The sequence below is a fragment of the Coptis chinensis genome, chromosome 5 (genome assembly GCF_015680905.1).
Source record: "Coptis chinensis isolate HL-2020 chromosome 5, ASM1568090v1, whole genome shotgun sequence".
NCBI classification, from domain to species: Eukaryota; Viridiplantae; Streptophyta; class Magnoliopsida; order Ranunculales; family Ranunculaceae; genus Coptis; species Coptis chinensis.
Genome location: NC_141460.1, coordinates 87,833,887 through 87,849,677, shown reverse-complemented (window position 1 = coordinate 87,849,677; position 15,791 = coordinate 87,833,887). Strand labels below are relative to the sequence as shown.

Here is a 15,791-nt window from a genome sequence, read left to right as displayed (position 1 = left end):
TTTAAAGTTTTAAACCCATCTCCTACATCTAAACTATTTTCAATAAAACAAGAACACAATTTCATTGTTGCACAAGGCCATATGAAAGTTACAAGTGCAACAACAAAAAGAATATAGAAAATAGATTTTACAAAAACAATTTTCATACCCATGAGAATAGGTGAGCTTTGTCGTTGATTTAAGGATGTCAAGGATGAAGATATATAGTGGATTGACACTAATTAATGTGTGGCAGTGCCCAATGTTCACTCATGATTTAGGTAGGCATTGATACAAAATTTGTTGATTTACCCTTGTCATCTCTAATCTGTAGAGAGGACTGAAATTGCATATATGGGAACGAATTGTACCTTGACTGATCTTAAAGAAATTAACCACTAATAAAAATAAATTCTAGTTTAATAAGGCGTCTTCAACACCTACAAAGAAATGAAAGAAGAGAAGAAATTCAACATTCAAAACAAAACTTCAGTATTAAACGCCAAGGAAAATTCTTGCCTTATAGAGAGAGATAGATAATCAGATATTTAGTGGTTGTTGTGTTTCTGAGGGCTTTTTTTTTTGGGGAAAGTGGTTAAATGGAAAATTGGAAGCAACTTCTTTCATCTTGAAAATTTAAGTTGAGGTGGGCTTGAATTTTGCTTTTGAAGTCCAACAAAGGATTGTTGTTCTAACTTCATCGCATTTTTCGTCCAAACGCAATCGTTAGAGTTCCAGTTACATACAAATGATAAACGCTATCCTTCAAAATTTTATAGCGTTTTTTTATAAGTGCTATTAAACGAATGCTATCTATTTGTAATTTTCTAGTAGTCATGGCATCTCTCATCGACAAGTTAAGAAAGAAAGCTACTGAATGGGTCGGGCACATGTTGTCTTTTCAAGAAAGGATGGTCCTTGCCAAACATGTTCTGAATAGTATACCAATCCATAACATGGCGGTGTATAAATGGCCAAAAGCAGTAATCAAAGAAAGGGAGACAATCATAAGGAATTTCATATCAAGAGGGAACCCCTCAGTCCCCTCGGTTAGGAAGGCAACTACAGTCTCATAGAAAAAAACTTGTAAACCAACTGTAGAAGGAGGATTGGGATTGACAAAATTGCAAGATATAAATTTGGCCATGATCATGAAGCTTGCTTGGTCCCTAATTACGGAAGAGTCAGATTGGTCGACTTTTATGAAAGGTAAGTTCACCAATAGAACTGGAGGTTGGTCGAGCTCTAAAACATCTACTATATGGTCAGGCATCAAGTGGGCACTCAATGAAATGGCACACCTCCATGGTTGGGTGGTGGGCAATGGAGAATCTATAAATATATGGAGAGAGAATTGGCTCCTCACTAAGCTCATTTGTGACTATTTCATGAAAGATAGGAAAGTTATCATCAAACTCAAGTCCAAGTTGAGTGACTGTATTCAAAAACACAATTGGACCTTCCCAACACCTTTGGTACAAGTGTTTGGATGTCTGGATATAGATGTCACCTCCGGCCACCACCAAACTCCACCAGGGCAGACCGTAGAATTTGGATGTCTTCTGAGAAACACTACAACAGAAGGGTTCAGCTGCAATGCCATAGGGCGTTGCTAAACATATCAAAGTGTGTTGCAAAAGGTCATTTGCGACGCACATTATGGCGTTGCAAAGCCGTTGCTAAAAAGTGCGTGACAACTGATCAAATGCATCACCAAATAGGGCGTTGCAAAAGGTTCTGTTCTATTGCAACGCCAAGCTGTGTTGCTATTGCTTTTTCAGTGTCGCTATTCCTTTTTTTAACAAATAAAGGGAAAATGAGAATTTTGAACTTTTTGCAGCGATTGGCGTTGCAAATGTATCACTTTTACCAACAATGAATGCATTGCGAAAGGTTGATCTTTAGCTACACCTCTAGCGTTACTAACAACTTGGATTGCATTCCAAGCCACTGCCCTTATTTGCAATGACTTTTGCGTCACACATAATGGAGTTTGAGAATATGACATCTGAATTTGGCTAATTATTTTGATTCTTTTTAATTTGCAAAGTTCTGCCCAATTGAACATAAGTTGATAATACATATCAGGATAAATTGACAATGAATCATGACAAAACTAATTTCATTAATCAATATTACCATTACAAAAAACATTTCAAGCATCCATACAACTCTTTTCCACTACATCGACATAATCTTCACAAAGCAAAATCTACTAAATTGTAGAGAAGTTCTTCAAAACAAAAATTTGGAAAAAGTCACAAAGGTCCATAATTTGCGATATGAAAAACATCCACTCAAGTATTCTTCATTAATCAACCAACAATGCAGCAGCCGATCGACTAATCTGGTACACCAAATTAAAGAGAGCATAAGTAAACTTATCCGAAATAATGAAGCTAAGATGGTAAAACTAGCTACTTAGCAAAGCAAATCATAGAAATTTGTTAAAAAATGCAGCTCATAAAGTAAAAAGAGACAAGAAACTATTACTTGCTCAGAGTATTAAAGCACATGAGTATTGCTTAGATCTGAAATGAACCATTGTAGGTTTATTTGACTAACATGATATCGAACAATTCAGGCACATAGAGGAGACTTAAACAAGTGTCACATACCCAATACATACAAATCCCTTAACCAAAAAAGATACACCATGTATAAGTTACATCTAGCCTGAGTGTTTAGCTAATGACTTCAAAGAATTGTGAGGGGACGACGGGTGCAAACCTTAGCTAGCAGTGTCATGAAAAGTTAGCTTGTTCGAAACTTTCTAAATTTTACACTGAACCAAGACAATTCAAGGACAAGATCCATTTCAATTCATAGTCCCTAGACTTTACTTCATAGTTCATAACCATATGACACTAACAACAAACGTAAGAGTTAAGAATACCAACCGGTTCAAACCCCGATTTGTCCACGAAGCTTACCGGAGGACCAAAGAGGACTGGACAAGATAACAATGCACCACGGTCATTCATAACAACCAATTCCTTTAGGCAAAAATATCTAAACTTCTTCACGAAAAGAGTACAAAAGGAGGCCACAATACTTAACTAGAATATTACTATAAGAATATTCCTCGGAGTATAGAACACAATCTAGACAAGCGGAGGATATTCACACCTACCAATAAAAAGAAGAAAGGTTTGAAAAGAGATGTTGAGACAGGACCCCTTTACTTCTGATGGCCATTTGTCTAGGTGGGGAGCAGGTAGAGCTTGCCGGGGAAGGAGACCGACTTGTCCCATCCTATCTTCAACTCATACTCATAAACAACAACCCTTTAGAAAAAATGAATGAAAAAATTCTATTATTAGAGCATCCACTCGCGCTATACATGAAGTCTTGAGAAAATTGTATGTAGTTAAATACAAGATTGTTCCCGTCTAACCAACTACATAGTCATGGATCAACTGCTAATAATACCAAAAACATAAACATTTTTTTTTCTCCTTAAATACTTGCTCAAGAAGATATTCATTCACATAACCTAACAAATCACAATGAGGCGGCATATCTGACAACTAAAGTAACGGAAATATATATATTAGACGCTACAATACTGTGTACATATCTTGTTTACATAATAAGAAGTATCATAGCTGGACTATGAAAGAGAACTGCAACCATTTTTTTCAAATTAGAAAGAACTTAACCGAAGAAAACAGGCCTTCTTCACAATCTATGGGTAGAAATTTCTCAAACCTTGCATTTGTAGAGATAAACATTATAGAATTATATAATGTTTCTCAAATTATAAAGAAACAACAATCACAGTGCAAATATAAATAGCAGAGGATCCTTGACGCCTAACAATAAGAATGTTAAATTTGTCCAAGTTAACTAGTTGTCCTAATAAGACCAGATTAAAATTAGATACTTACTACAAAATTTCTAACATGGTTACCCTCACGCCACTGGTCACGCTCATGATTGCGTCTCTCCCTCATCAGCTTTTGCTTATGCTTCAACTCTTCCATAAAATGATCTATATTCCTTGACTTCCCTCGTCCCCTTGCTTGGGAATCAAATCAATGATTTGAAGAAACCAATGGATGTGGTATTTGCAAGGATCATCCCGACCTCTGGTCTAAAACTTTCTAATTCAACACTAGATAATGTATATATCTCCTCCAACTAAATCAGCAAGTTCCAATAAGAAAAATAAGATAAGGGAAAAAAACAATTTTATTTAAACGATATGATAGAAAACAATGAGCACAATAAGCAATCATATTATACGGAATACTCGCAACAAGTTAACATATTTAGGAAGGAAGGCTTAGAAATCAGATCTAGGACTTACCAAAGAGGAGATACATATAGCCAATTTGTTACTGCTCTGGCAAACTACGCACAGTTCAAAAGTGGCATCGAACAACAGCATCCGAGCTTCCATCCTAGCTTATTGGATAGTTTACAACCACCCCAATTGTTCGCTGGGAGCTTTTTCCGATTACAGGAATTCTAATTTTCACAATTTAATATTAGAAAAATAAAAACTGGCAAACACTTATGTATTTCAAGGTGAAAAGAAAATTTGCTTGCTGCTATTAGCAAACCTCCCCATTGCTGCCACACAACACTACCAAATCAGTGGCTGTGCACATCAATATGCCTCCATCGGCAATGCATTGCATTGCAGAGTCCCGAGGAACACGAAAGGTGAACCATAAGGATCAAGATCCACCTAAAATACCAATCACCAAGATAAGTGTAAATAGATTGTACAACTTTGAAAGCATGCATTGCCAAAAAGAATAAGAGATGCAACAATGAAACTATCACTTAATGTGATGGCCAAAACAACTTGTCCTAACAAGAATATGCTTTAAGGCATCGTAGGCTCATGCCTAAAAGGGGGACGAAACAATTAAAACTTGTCACGAGAATGAAGGGGCAAAACAACTTACATTGCATTCCACTTCTAGCTAATTAAACTTCATGTAATTTTAGTATAAGTATTTGGTACCGGTTAGTGTACATGTGGATCATCGAGTTCTATTCTGGCTGGGATAAAAAGACATGGATGAGTAGATCTTAGGTACGCTAAATTTTAAAAGTTGAAACCATCAAGATTAGTTAAAACTTCAAGGTCATGCCAATGAATGTTATGTATTATCACACTACCTTAAACGATGTCATGTTAGGCACTCCTCTCAGACATTTAAAGCGTTTGACATATGCATCTAGTTATTGTTGGGACCCAACCGACCAGTCTATCTAAATTGATTTTCTCAGACTTTATCTGGTATCCAGAACAACTAAAGTTCATACTGAGTGATTCTGGTTATTCCTTCCAAAGCTTACCACTTATGAAGTTATGAATCTCAATACCATGAACCACAAGTCACACTACACCAAGTAAAACTTAGATTCTTCAACTTTGCTAAAATGTGTCAAACACAAAGCACTCTGTAAATGCACCTTTCTTTCAACCATCCGATCCAAACTCAATGGGCAATGCCCTATAATATACTGATCCATTTAAACCATATAACCAAAAACCCTTAGTATGTCGTCCAAAAAAATGTCATCAATTTTATAAGGAACTAAAAGCATTTATCTTATTATTCTGCTTTGATCAGTATGAGATGAGATTGCCTATTTTAATCTATTCCAATCCCTAGCTTTTTCTTCATAATGAATGTGACGGAAAATTTTTCCTTATTAACAAAGAAAGCTAGCACAAATCGAAAAAAGAAAAGAAACAACTAGTCAAGAACTGACCCTTACCAGCACCACACACAAAGGAGACTTGGAAAGAGCTTTTAGATTTCTGATATACAAGCTAGAAAATTTTAAGCCAATGTTAATGTGTAATACAGAGATAAACCAAAGGGAACAATATAAAGAAAAACACAAGAATCTTCAATTTTAACCAATAGCTCGGACTCAACACTCTCTACTTAGTGTACCAACCGGAATAGAACCCATCCTCCCTAAGAGGGCAGCAAGACTAGCAATATCTCCATCTATCATAGATTTCTAAATGCCCAACTCTTAACAAAGATGTCTATCATATAGACATGTAAGCCCAGAACTACTGTGAGAGACAAAGATGGTATATATAATCTCGAGAAACAGTAACTCCTCCAACTAAATTTCCTTGCAAAATAATCCTAACACCATCTCCAATTCTATTATATATGATTAAAAAAAAAATCAGCACTAACTTTCCCAAATTAAATCAAAACCAATAAATGAAATTGAAAGAAACAAGCAAAATTCACCCTAACCACTTGTTCAAAAATAAAATCCAACGCAGGAATAGATTGAACCACCAAGGAAAACCATGCTTATATACACAACACCAACTATTAAAGAACATCCGCATTACCACCATAAAAATGTCAACGACTTCTATTCACCACTGAACATTTGATACACTATAATGTACATAAAAAACAAGTTGTTTCAAACAATTAATTTCACAAAATTCACAACTAAACATGAATTTACCGATCCTTTGAATAATTCACAGCGAGAGACCTCACAAATAAAGTTCAAAGAGTCTAAAAATGCAATTCAAATCCCACCAGTACACTCACTGACATAAAAATCCACCATTTTCAACAAAATTTTCTTTTCTAAACATAACATATTTCTATTTCACTACAATCAAAAGTACCTGTATGATAAGAAAAAAAAGACCCTCTATTTCAGGATTAATGGTTCCACTACCTGTCGAAGTCGTCAATGTGAACACAATAAAATCAGTTAACCTTAAATAGAGAGAAGAAATCAAGTAGCTTTCAACCGAGAGAATATCAACTAACTTTTGAATTGAGAGACAACAAGTTTAACAAATGGTGGTGGATTATACAAAAGTCCAAGTTTACCTTAGATTTGGATGATTGGAGGAGGATACCCTACAAAATTTCGTTTGGTAAATGTGGAATTAACCCTAAACACATATTAAACCAACCAAAAGTCGATGCATTGATGGTGTGGAGGATTAACCAAAATTAAAGCTTTCAAATTTAATAAAAAGAAATAAAAGAAAGAACAATACCTAAGCTTTGACCACGCTGGAGGAAAATGAGGAAGAAGATTTTTTTTTCTTTTTTTTTTCAGTAGAAGAAGATTCGATGGCTGTAAAGTAAAGAAAAGGGTGGGAGGGTTAGAAGCCAATTTTTAGGGTTAGAAGCCAAGAATAAAAAAGGCCCGCGAGAAATATTTGTTAAATTGGAATATCCCGCCCCATAAAAAGTACATTAGCGATGCCATTGTAACAAAAAGGGTAGAGTGAAAAAACTTCAGCTATAAACAAAAACTATTTGCAACTTGATGAAGGCGTCACATGGAAATGCACTAATGGCGTCATGATAGATAGCTTTTATCAAAAAAGCTATTTATTCTTTTAACAAAATTATTAATTAGGCCCTATTGGTCACGCAAAATGCGTGGCAATAAGTAAGTTTAAGTAAGGCTAAGTTGGATTGATTGACAAACTATTAGGGACGCCTACAGCGTCACAACTGATATTTTTTACCAACGAATTGTGAGGGCGCTGCAAAAGAGGGTGCTGCAACAGAACCCTTTTGTTGTAGTGAAAGGATAATTCACAGTTGCGGGGGCACATGAAGATGTAAGAAAGAAATACCCAAAACTCAACTGGTGCAAGTTCCTCTGTTCCTCTGGAGCTCTCATACTAATCCAAGAGTACAAGGCATTGGCTGGAAAAAAATTCATGGGGCTATGAGCACTAATGATAAGTTGAGAGACAAGATGAAGTATCATATGGCTTCCAGATGTTGTATTTGCAAAACCAGTGAAGAATCTCAAGTTCATATTCTCTTTCACTGCATAGTAGCAAGAAGAGCTTGGCGATTCACAACCCACCTTTTCGAGATGCAACATTTGCCTCAGGAGATCAACGACATACTTCAAAATTCAAAGCATTTTAGCTCCTTAATACTTGACATGTGGAAAGCAACTAGCATTACTTGTTTGGTCAGTCTATGGAAGAACATGAACAGAGTTCTATATGACGAAAAAGGCTCAGATCTTAAAAACATATGCTACCAAATTAGAAGTGCAGCAGTTCAAGCTCATGGAAAATCTAAAGGTCACATGAACAACACTTTGCAAGATCTAAACACTTTTCATTCTCTGAGATTAGCCCACAAGCTCAGGCGTGCCCCGCAAATTCTAGAATGCTTTTGGTTACTCCCTCCTGTAGGCATACTGAAGGTTAACACAGACGGGTGCTCTCTTGGCAATCTGGGTAGATCTGGTTGGGGTAACATTCACAAGAACTCTGATAGGGAGGTGATTGGTGTTGCAGCTGGTGGGATGGGCATAACCACAAATTTTATGGTAGAAAGTCGTGTAGCAGTTGAAGGGATCAAGAAGAGTATTGCACTAGGTTGGACAAGCATATGGGTGGAAACCGATTCATCTTCAGTTGCTCTTGCATTCCAATATGACAGGGTACACTGGAAGCTCAAGGATGAATGGGACGATCTCAAGAAGCGAGCAGTACGTATGGATTAACATCACTTCCACCTAGCGTGAGGTTAATTTTGGAGCAGATTGCCTATCTAAGTTTGGAGCAACTTTAGCAAAGAACACTGAAACATGGTGGAATGAGAAACCTGATCTCTTGCATAGGATTGAAAATCCGAACACCACTTACTTCATATTTGTGACATAGAAACTTGACTTTTATAACTTTTCCAATTCTTTTATTAATCAACTATCCTTATAATAATAATAATAATAATAATAATAATAATAATAATAAAAAAAAAAAACTCTCTTTTAGCAAAAGTAGCAATGAGAAATTTCGTTGGGATATGATTTGGCAAAGAAAAATTACAACAATATTTACCCAAATTTGAAGCCTCAAGTGCAGTTGGGTAGAAATCCATTTTGTACTTCCACTAAGACATACTAGACCTTTCAGTCCCACGAAACTGTGATTGTGCAACCTGCTCCATAACCTCCATTGATGAAAGTTGAGACCTTTCTTGCTATCATGGCGCAAAGGCCAAATTTCCTAATATTCAGGGAAGATCCGACAACTATCATCGTATTACTAGTGAAAAATACAAGTGAAAATGGATGAACTTTTTTTTTGGTAAAGAAAAAATGGATGAACTACTCGGGCCTTTTCACCTCTAATCCATTCGTTTATTTGTTGCTCCTTTTTTCTTCTCACCCCCTCCCTTTTTAAATTTGTCTTAACTTTCTTTTTCTATTATTTTTTGAGTTTTTCATCTAACAATGTATGACACAATGCGTCAACTATGGATGGTGCACGCCTGATTACATGTGTAGTTGGTTGCATAGATCCACTCTTACTGGGTTGCTTATTCTCCCTCATTGAATAAGAATAACTTAATTCATGATGCTCATTTCAAGTTAACAACTAATAATGAATACTAAAACAACACTTATGTTTTTAAACAAATAAAGTGGATACCTATTGTCACACCCCGAATTTCGATAGAATTCGGAAAAACATTATTTGTTCCCGACTCTTCGATCTTCGAGGTGTGACACACTCTCAACTCCCAAAAACCCATAAACAGTTTAAATATGCGGATAATTAAAAACCAATAAAAATTTTAACTTAAACAAAAGTCCTCTTCATTACAAAAATTTACAAATGAAAATGCAAATAACCTTATCTCAACTGAAAATCTATATCACCTCAAAGGAAAACAAAGCTTATCTTGAAATGCGACGATAACGCAACCCACAAGCAGTAACCAACCTTCTTCAACATGAAACTTGTCAAGACTTATCAACTATGTTTATTTAATGAACACACCCGATAAGCAAGCATGCAAATCGGGTCAGCATTATAAAAATGCTGGTGTGAGTAGCTCTAAAATACAACATATATTTATACATATATATACACAATCCATAAGGCAGTTAGTTCCTTCCCCGAGGCGCCTTAACTTTCAACGACTAATACAACATCCTTAAGTACAATAATTAAGGCAGGTAGTTCCTCCACTGAGGCGCCTTAACTTCCCACTAACCACACAACAAACTATACGCATCATAAATAAGGCATGTAGTTCCTCCATCGAGGCGCCTTAGGTTCTAACTAAACAAATAACCAACCAAACATATTATATCCGTACCGCATTTCATGCTTAATAACAGAGTGGGTCGTCTCTGCCCAAGTAATTAGTTTGACCCACCCTTATGCCAAACCATATACAATCATATGTTTAAAGATAAATCATTAACCAACATATTACCATAATTAGATTATTTAAGACTTTCTTTGCGTGTCCCTAAAATCACGTCGTATCTATGTCTTACCTAGTTTCCCTGGCTACCACAATCGCTTCCCAACGCCGAACATGTACATCCACATGCCTCCCCTTACATAATGAACCACTCCGTGTGTAACTACCCTAAGCGGGATGCCGCACACCAGGTAACCCTCACACGGAAGCCATTATGTAAGTACTGCCACTATTCGACATAAAATATCACGCGTCTCGTTCTAATTTTGCGAACGGAATAATCAAGCCACTATTCGGCTACGCCAGAAGGGCCATTTAGCTTTTGAAACGCCCGGAAGGGCCAATCATATTACTTATGCCGAAGGCCATTCAGATTCACCAAACGCCGGAAGGGCCAATCAAATTACACGCGCAACAGGGGCAAATCACATGAGTTGTGGTAGCTAGGTTACAGATTTTTTCGATTCGTAATTTATTCAAATGTCATACATTTATATCTCAGAATAATTCCACTATATCACGTGCATGTCAAATACCTTATTGCACTAAGCCACAATATTTAGAAATATCTCAATTATATCTCGTAACCACTTTCATTCTTTTACGTGTCAATATATTATTGCGCTACGCCACAATTCCGTGGAAAATATCAACAAATACTCTACTAGCATCTCACAGATAAAATAATGGAGGGTTTATACATTTATTTCTCCACAACTATTGCATTTAATATATATATCCCAACCTATTATATAATGTCACAATATCAACGTCAAATCTTAATTAGATAATGACAACCAAATCTATACAAACTTCCACAACATTTTTGCATTTGATTTGTCCATACAATTTACAACATAAAGTGTAGCACACTTAAACAGTCCATAGTCCACAATCAAATCCCAAAAGTCTAAAGTCCATGAATCTAAGTCCGTATGTAGTTTAATACTCATAAAAACATATATATCAAATTCTTATTATCAGAATTCCCCTTTAGTTACGTGCCAATATTTATATGCTTTACACACTACTTACGTCAAATCTTAATTAGATAATGACAAACAAAGTTATACAATTTTCGATAATATTTTATTACTATATTTGTCCATATTATTTAATATGTGAAAAACTGGAAAAAGTCAACATTCCACAGTCAACGGTCAAAGTCAAAGGTCAACGGTCAAGGTCAAAGTCAACAAGTCATGGTCAAAGTCAAACTGTCGTTTCCATGTCCCACAGGTTCATGGTCATAGCCATGGTTCATGGCTAAGGTCAAGGTGCATGGCTCATGGGCTCATGACTAAGGAAACGGTTCGGACCCAACTAGCCGAGCCCAAACCTTAGAACCCAAAAACTCTAAATGTTGAAAGACCCATTTGGATCTCTATTTTAAGTCTTATGGACTGGTCCCGAACAATATTAGAAACTGGCCCAAAAACTTTAAACTGAACTGGTCCATAAATTAAAACAAAACCGGCCCAACAACTAATAAGCTAAGGCCCAAAAACCAAAACCCATTGGCTTTGGCCCAAGCCCAAGCCCAAACCGGTCATCTCCTTCCTCCAGCAGTCTCCACCACCAGCCCAAATTTCGGCCACCACAATCTCCACCATCTCTCCTCTTCATCATATCGGTTTTGACCCAAATCAAAACCAACCAACTTTCATAAACACAAAATCCTCAAATCATTCAATCTATATTTTTCTTCAAACTATATCTAAAATTTTCCAACGCCATTAACAACTTCTTCAAGCTTCAATCCGCCCCTTTCCAGCACCCATTTAACCAACAATGACCAAACAAATATAACCTCACCACAAAAAGTTCAAACCAACGAATAGGAGGATGGGCGACGCTATTAACACTGTTGAAGCTTCAAGCTTCCAACAGTACCCAAATTCGGCATTCAATCCCCCACTAACCCACTACATTACCCCATCACCAACAATCCCTTCCAAGCCGACGAATTTAGAATCAAAACAATATAATTTCAAACCGCATCAGGACAGGCGACTCCATTACTGCCGGATACAAAGCTTCGACAACCCCATCCAATTTCAACAACCAACTTCAAATACTACACCCCCGACATAAATCAACAAATACAACACCAACTAACAGTTCAAAATAAAATCATAACGCCCCCACAGTATCACAGTAACTCATACAGAGAAAACCATTGTTGAACAGAAATGAGCCGGCATGAAAAAATGAATGAAACCTGTTTCTACAGTAAAACCACCTTTGTGTATATACGAGAAAAAAAATGCAAACTAACTACTCACAATAACAGTTTATATATATGGACAACCGACAGAATATATCGACATCGAACAGAACGAACTGGAAGAACGAGCAAACTTATATAGTTTGGACAATAAATTCGTAAATGCTAAATAGACAAAAATTATATTTTTAGTAGTTGTGAGAGATAAGCTCTACTCACTTGTATTATAACCCGACGAATCCTTCATCGTCCGAATCGTCGCGCTCCCACGCTCTAGCAATCCAGTTTCTATCTCTGCCTCCATTTTTATTATTTTTTTATTCTCCAAAAACCCTATTCTCTAGAACAATGTGATTATATACTTGGGTTTGAAACCCAAGCCCAACACAGACTTGGGCCGAGAAACCATGCCCATATATCCCAAATCTAATCCAATCAAATATTAAATAAATAATTAAATTAATAAATAAATACGTATTTTAAATACGGGCGTTACACCTATCCCTCATAAGATGTATCTGTTCCAAGTTTCCAGCCCTTCCAATCGCCCTACAATCCTAACTCACAGACAATGGCGGAGCTAGGAAATACATCCAGAAGAGGAGGGGTGCCTGACTATTTTTTTAGAAGATTATTTATTTAACATACTGTGTTAATTTGCATTGTTGATTATGTTAGTAATGATGTAGCTAGGGGTGCCAACGGTTCGGTTTTGGATCGGATTTTAATGGTTTTAGTTTGGGTTTTACTATTTACAGTTTTATCGGTTTCGGTTTTCAACGATTTTAGTATGAGAATTATAGAACCCAATCCAAAACCATAAAACCCTAGTTTTTTATCGGTTTCGGTTCTAATTCGGGTCTTTATTATTTATTATGATTATTAAACAATTTCAATCATTTAAATATTAAAACTTGTTTTTATTTTTATTTTTTTTCTTTTCCTATAATTAATGATGTATCAACAATCATATTTACATCAATCTATGAACATATATCAATCATACATGTTAAAACATTTACCATTCATGTGATAATTTCAAGCTTTGATATAGAAATTAAAATAATCAAATATCTAACCCTAAAAATTTGATATTTTTTATGTGCATGCACATATATTTGTTTCCTTGTATTAACTCGATCGTGTACACGCAATAACATATATTTGTTACATTGATATAGTTTATGTGTATGCACATATATTTGTACATGTGTATTAACTCACATTTTAAATCGAACATGCGAGTACATCATGCGCTTTACAATTACATCTCATCACTAATTTTTAACATGAACATTATATATTAGTTTATAATAAGTGCGTGTACCACAATATATCAAGTATGTATATCTTATTTAAATATACATGTGTATAAGTTAATAAATATAAAATATATTAGTTAATTTATAATATAAACTGCACGTTGACATTATTATTAACATCTATGATACACTTGTTTAACTTATAGTTATAAAATATACCTTTAACAATACACATTCACTATTATGCTATATATATTTAATAGACTTTTACACGTAAAAAATATATTTTATATTATAATGTATGAGTTTGATTATCTTAAATGTAATATAATACTAAATTTTATATATCGAAATCATACTAATCGGTTTCGATTCGAGTATGGGTTTTTTACTATTTGGTTCTACGGCTTTGGTTCATTATCGGTTCGGTTCTTAATAACCCATTTTAAATGGGTCTAACTTTTTAAGACCCAAAATCGAAACATTCGATTTCAGTTCCGGTTCGGCTCCGGATAATTGGGTACCCAGTTAGATGCAACAGTGTTGAAATGGTCATGTTGTTGTTGTTAGTACTACTATTTTTTTGTGTTGTGTCATAAGCAGTGTTCAAGATTCCAAATGGAATGTCGAAATTCCATCGGATATTTCAGTTTTTAGAAAAACCGAAAAATACAACATAAGGTTGAAATATTAATTATTTTGAAATTTTGTCGAAATAAAAAATTAGCCTAGGTCGAAATATGGTCAATTTCGGTTTTTAAATTTGTCGGAATTCCAAAATCCCAAACAATGGTCATAAGTTCAGGAGGACTGCCTACGCCCTACCTGACTGGCTGGCCTGCACATAGCTCCGCCACTGCACAGAGATAGCCTTCTACATAGCAGTGTTGAAGTGGGCTAGTCTCGCCATAACTTATAAAATATACTAATGACAAGATTAATATTGAGTCATCAACCCCCACTTTAGGGGTTCTTTTGTTTGGACTTTGGACCCATTTTTGTGTCTCTAATCTCTATCAGACTTTAGCTACGGGCGGGGGATGGGGAATCATTGTTGTCAGTTCTTGACTTTTTTGTCCTTTTTAGTAACTATGGGCATCGGGGAAAAGACTTGGGTCCTCAGCGCTTAGGACCGAAATGTATCCAAAGCGGCTGAAGACCACACATTTGGTATTTTTTGTTTTTGCTTTTAAATTTTTTTGAAGACTTCTTGTGTGAAAATGCTGACGTAGATACCAAATGTGTGGTCCTTAGCCGCTTTGGACTCGGTCCTAAGCGCTGATGACCGAAGATTTTCTCGAGCATTGGTATCTTCTGAACTACGTAACCTTTTTTTTTCCTTCATTATTTTAAATTAACTACAAGAGTACTTATACCATTACCACCTTTTAATGCTAAATCTCATTGTTAAAATGACTAAAACTGAAACTTTTAGATTAAAGCAAAATCATATTCCTTGTCTTTTTCAAGAAGTTACCAAGTGGACAATTATATTCCCTGTCTTTTTCAAGTTAAGTGGACAATGCAAGTGGACAATTGCAATTGAACGACCTAGCTTGGGTTGAATTGAATGACACTTCTAGGGGCTGAGCATTCCCAATGCAAATCACTTTGAGAGGAAATAACTTGTCACCTTTATAAGTAAAAAATAATGGCCCAATGCAAGAGTGATAATGAAGATAGTTTTTCACTAAGTAACAATGAGGGTAGCACTTGCTACGAAGAAAGTTGCTGAGTTGTGAACTTCGAACTTCGGACGGAACATTTTATTCCATCTCATGTGTTTTTTTCGATTTTTTTTTCAAATGGAATGTTTCATTTTGTCCCGCCTGTGTTTTTTGACTTTTTTTGTATTTTTTTTTCAAACGGAATGTTTTATTCTGTACAACGTGTTTTTTAATATTTTTTCATTTTTTACATTCATACAGAATAAAATATTTTTCCAAATTTTAAAATCACATTTGCATTGGACAACTCATACTAGTTTCTCACCAAAAAAATAACTATGAGATAAAATAATCATATGTGGCACCTATGTGAAGATAACAAGTTATTGCCTCCATTGAGAATGCTATGGAGAGATCAATTCGACTATTCATAGTC

General features: G+C 35.5%; 1 protein-coding gene across 1 annotated transcript; it reads left to right on the top strand.

Annotated features, from left to right (window-relative positions):
- The first annotated feature begins 7,839 nt into the window (after window positions 1-7,839).
- Window positions 7,840-8,484, top strand: LOC147499760 (uncharacterized). Its single transcript, XM_086563531.1, has one exon. The coding sequence runs from the start codon at window positions 7,840-7,842 to the stop codon at window positions 8,482-8,484; it is 645 nt and encodes a 214-aa protein (XP_086419657.1).
- Window positions 8,485-15,791: the final 7,307 nt, after the last annotated feature.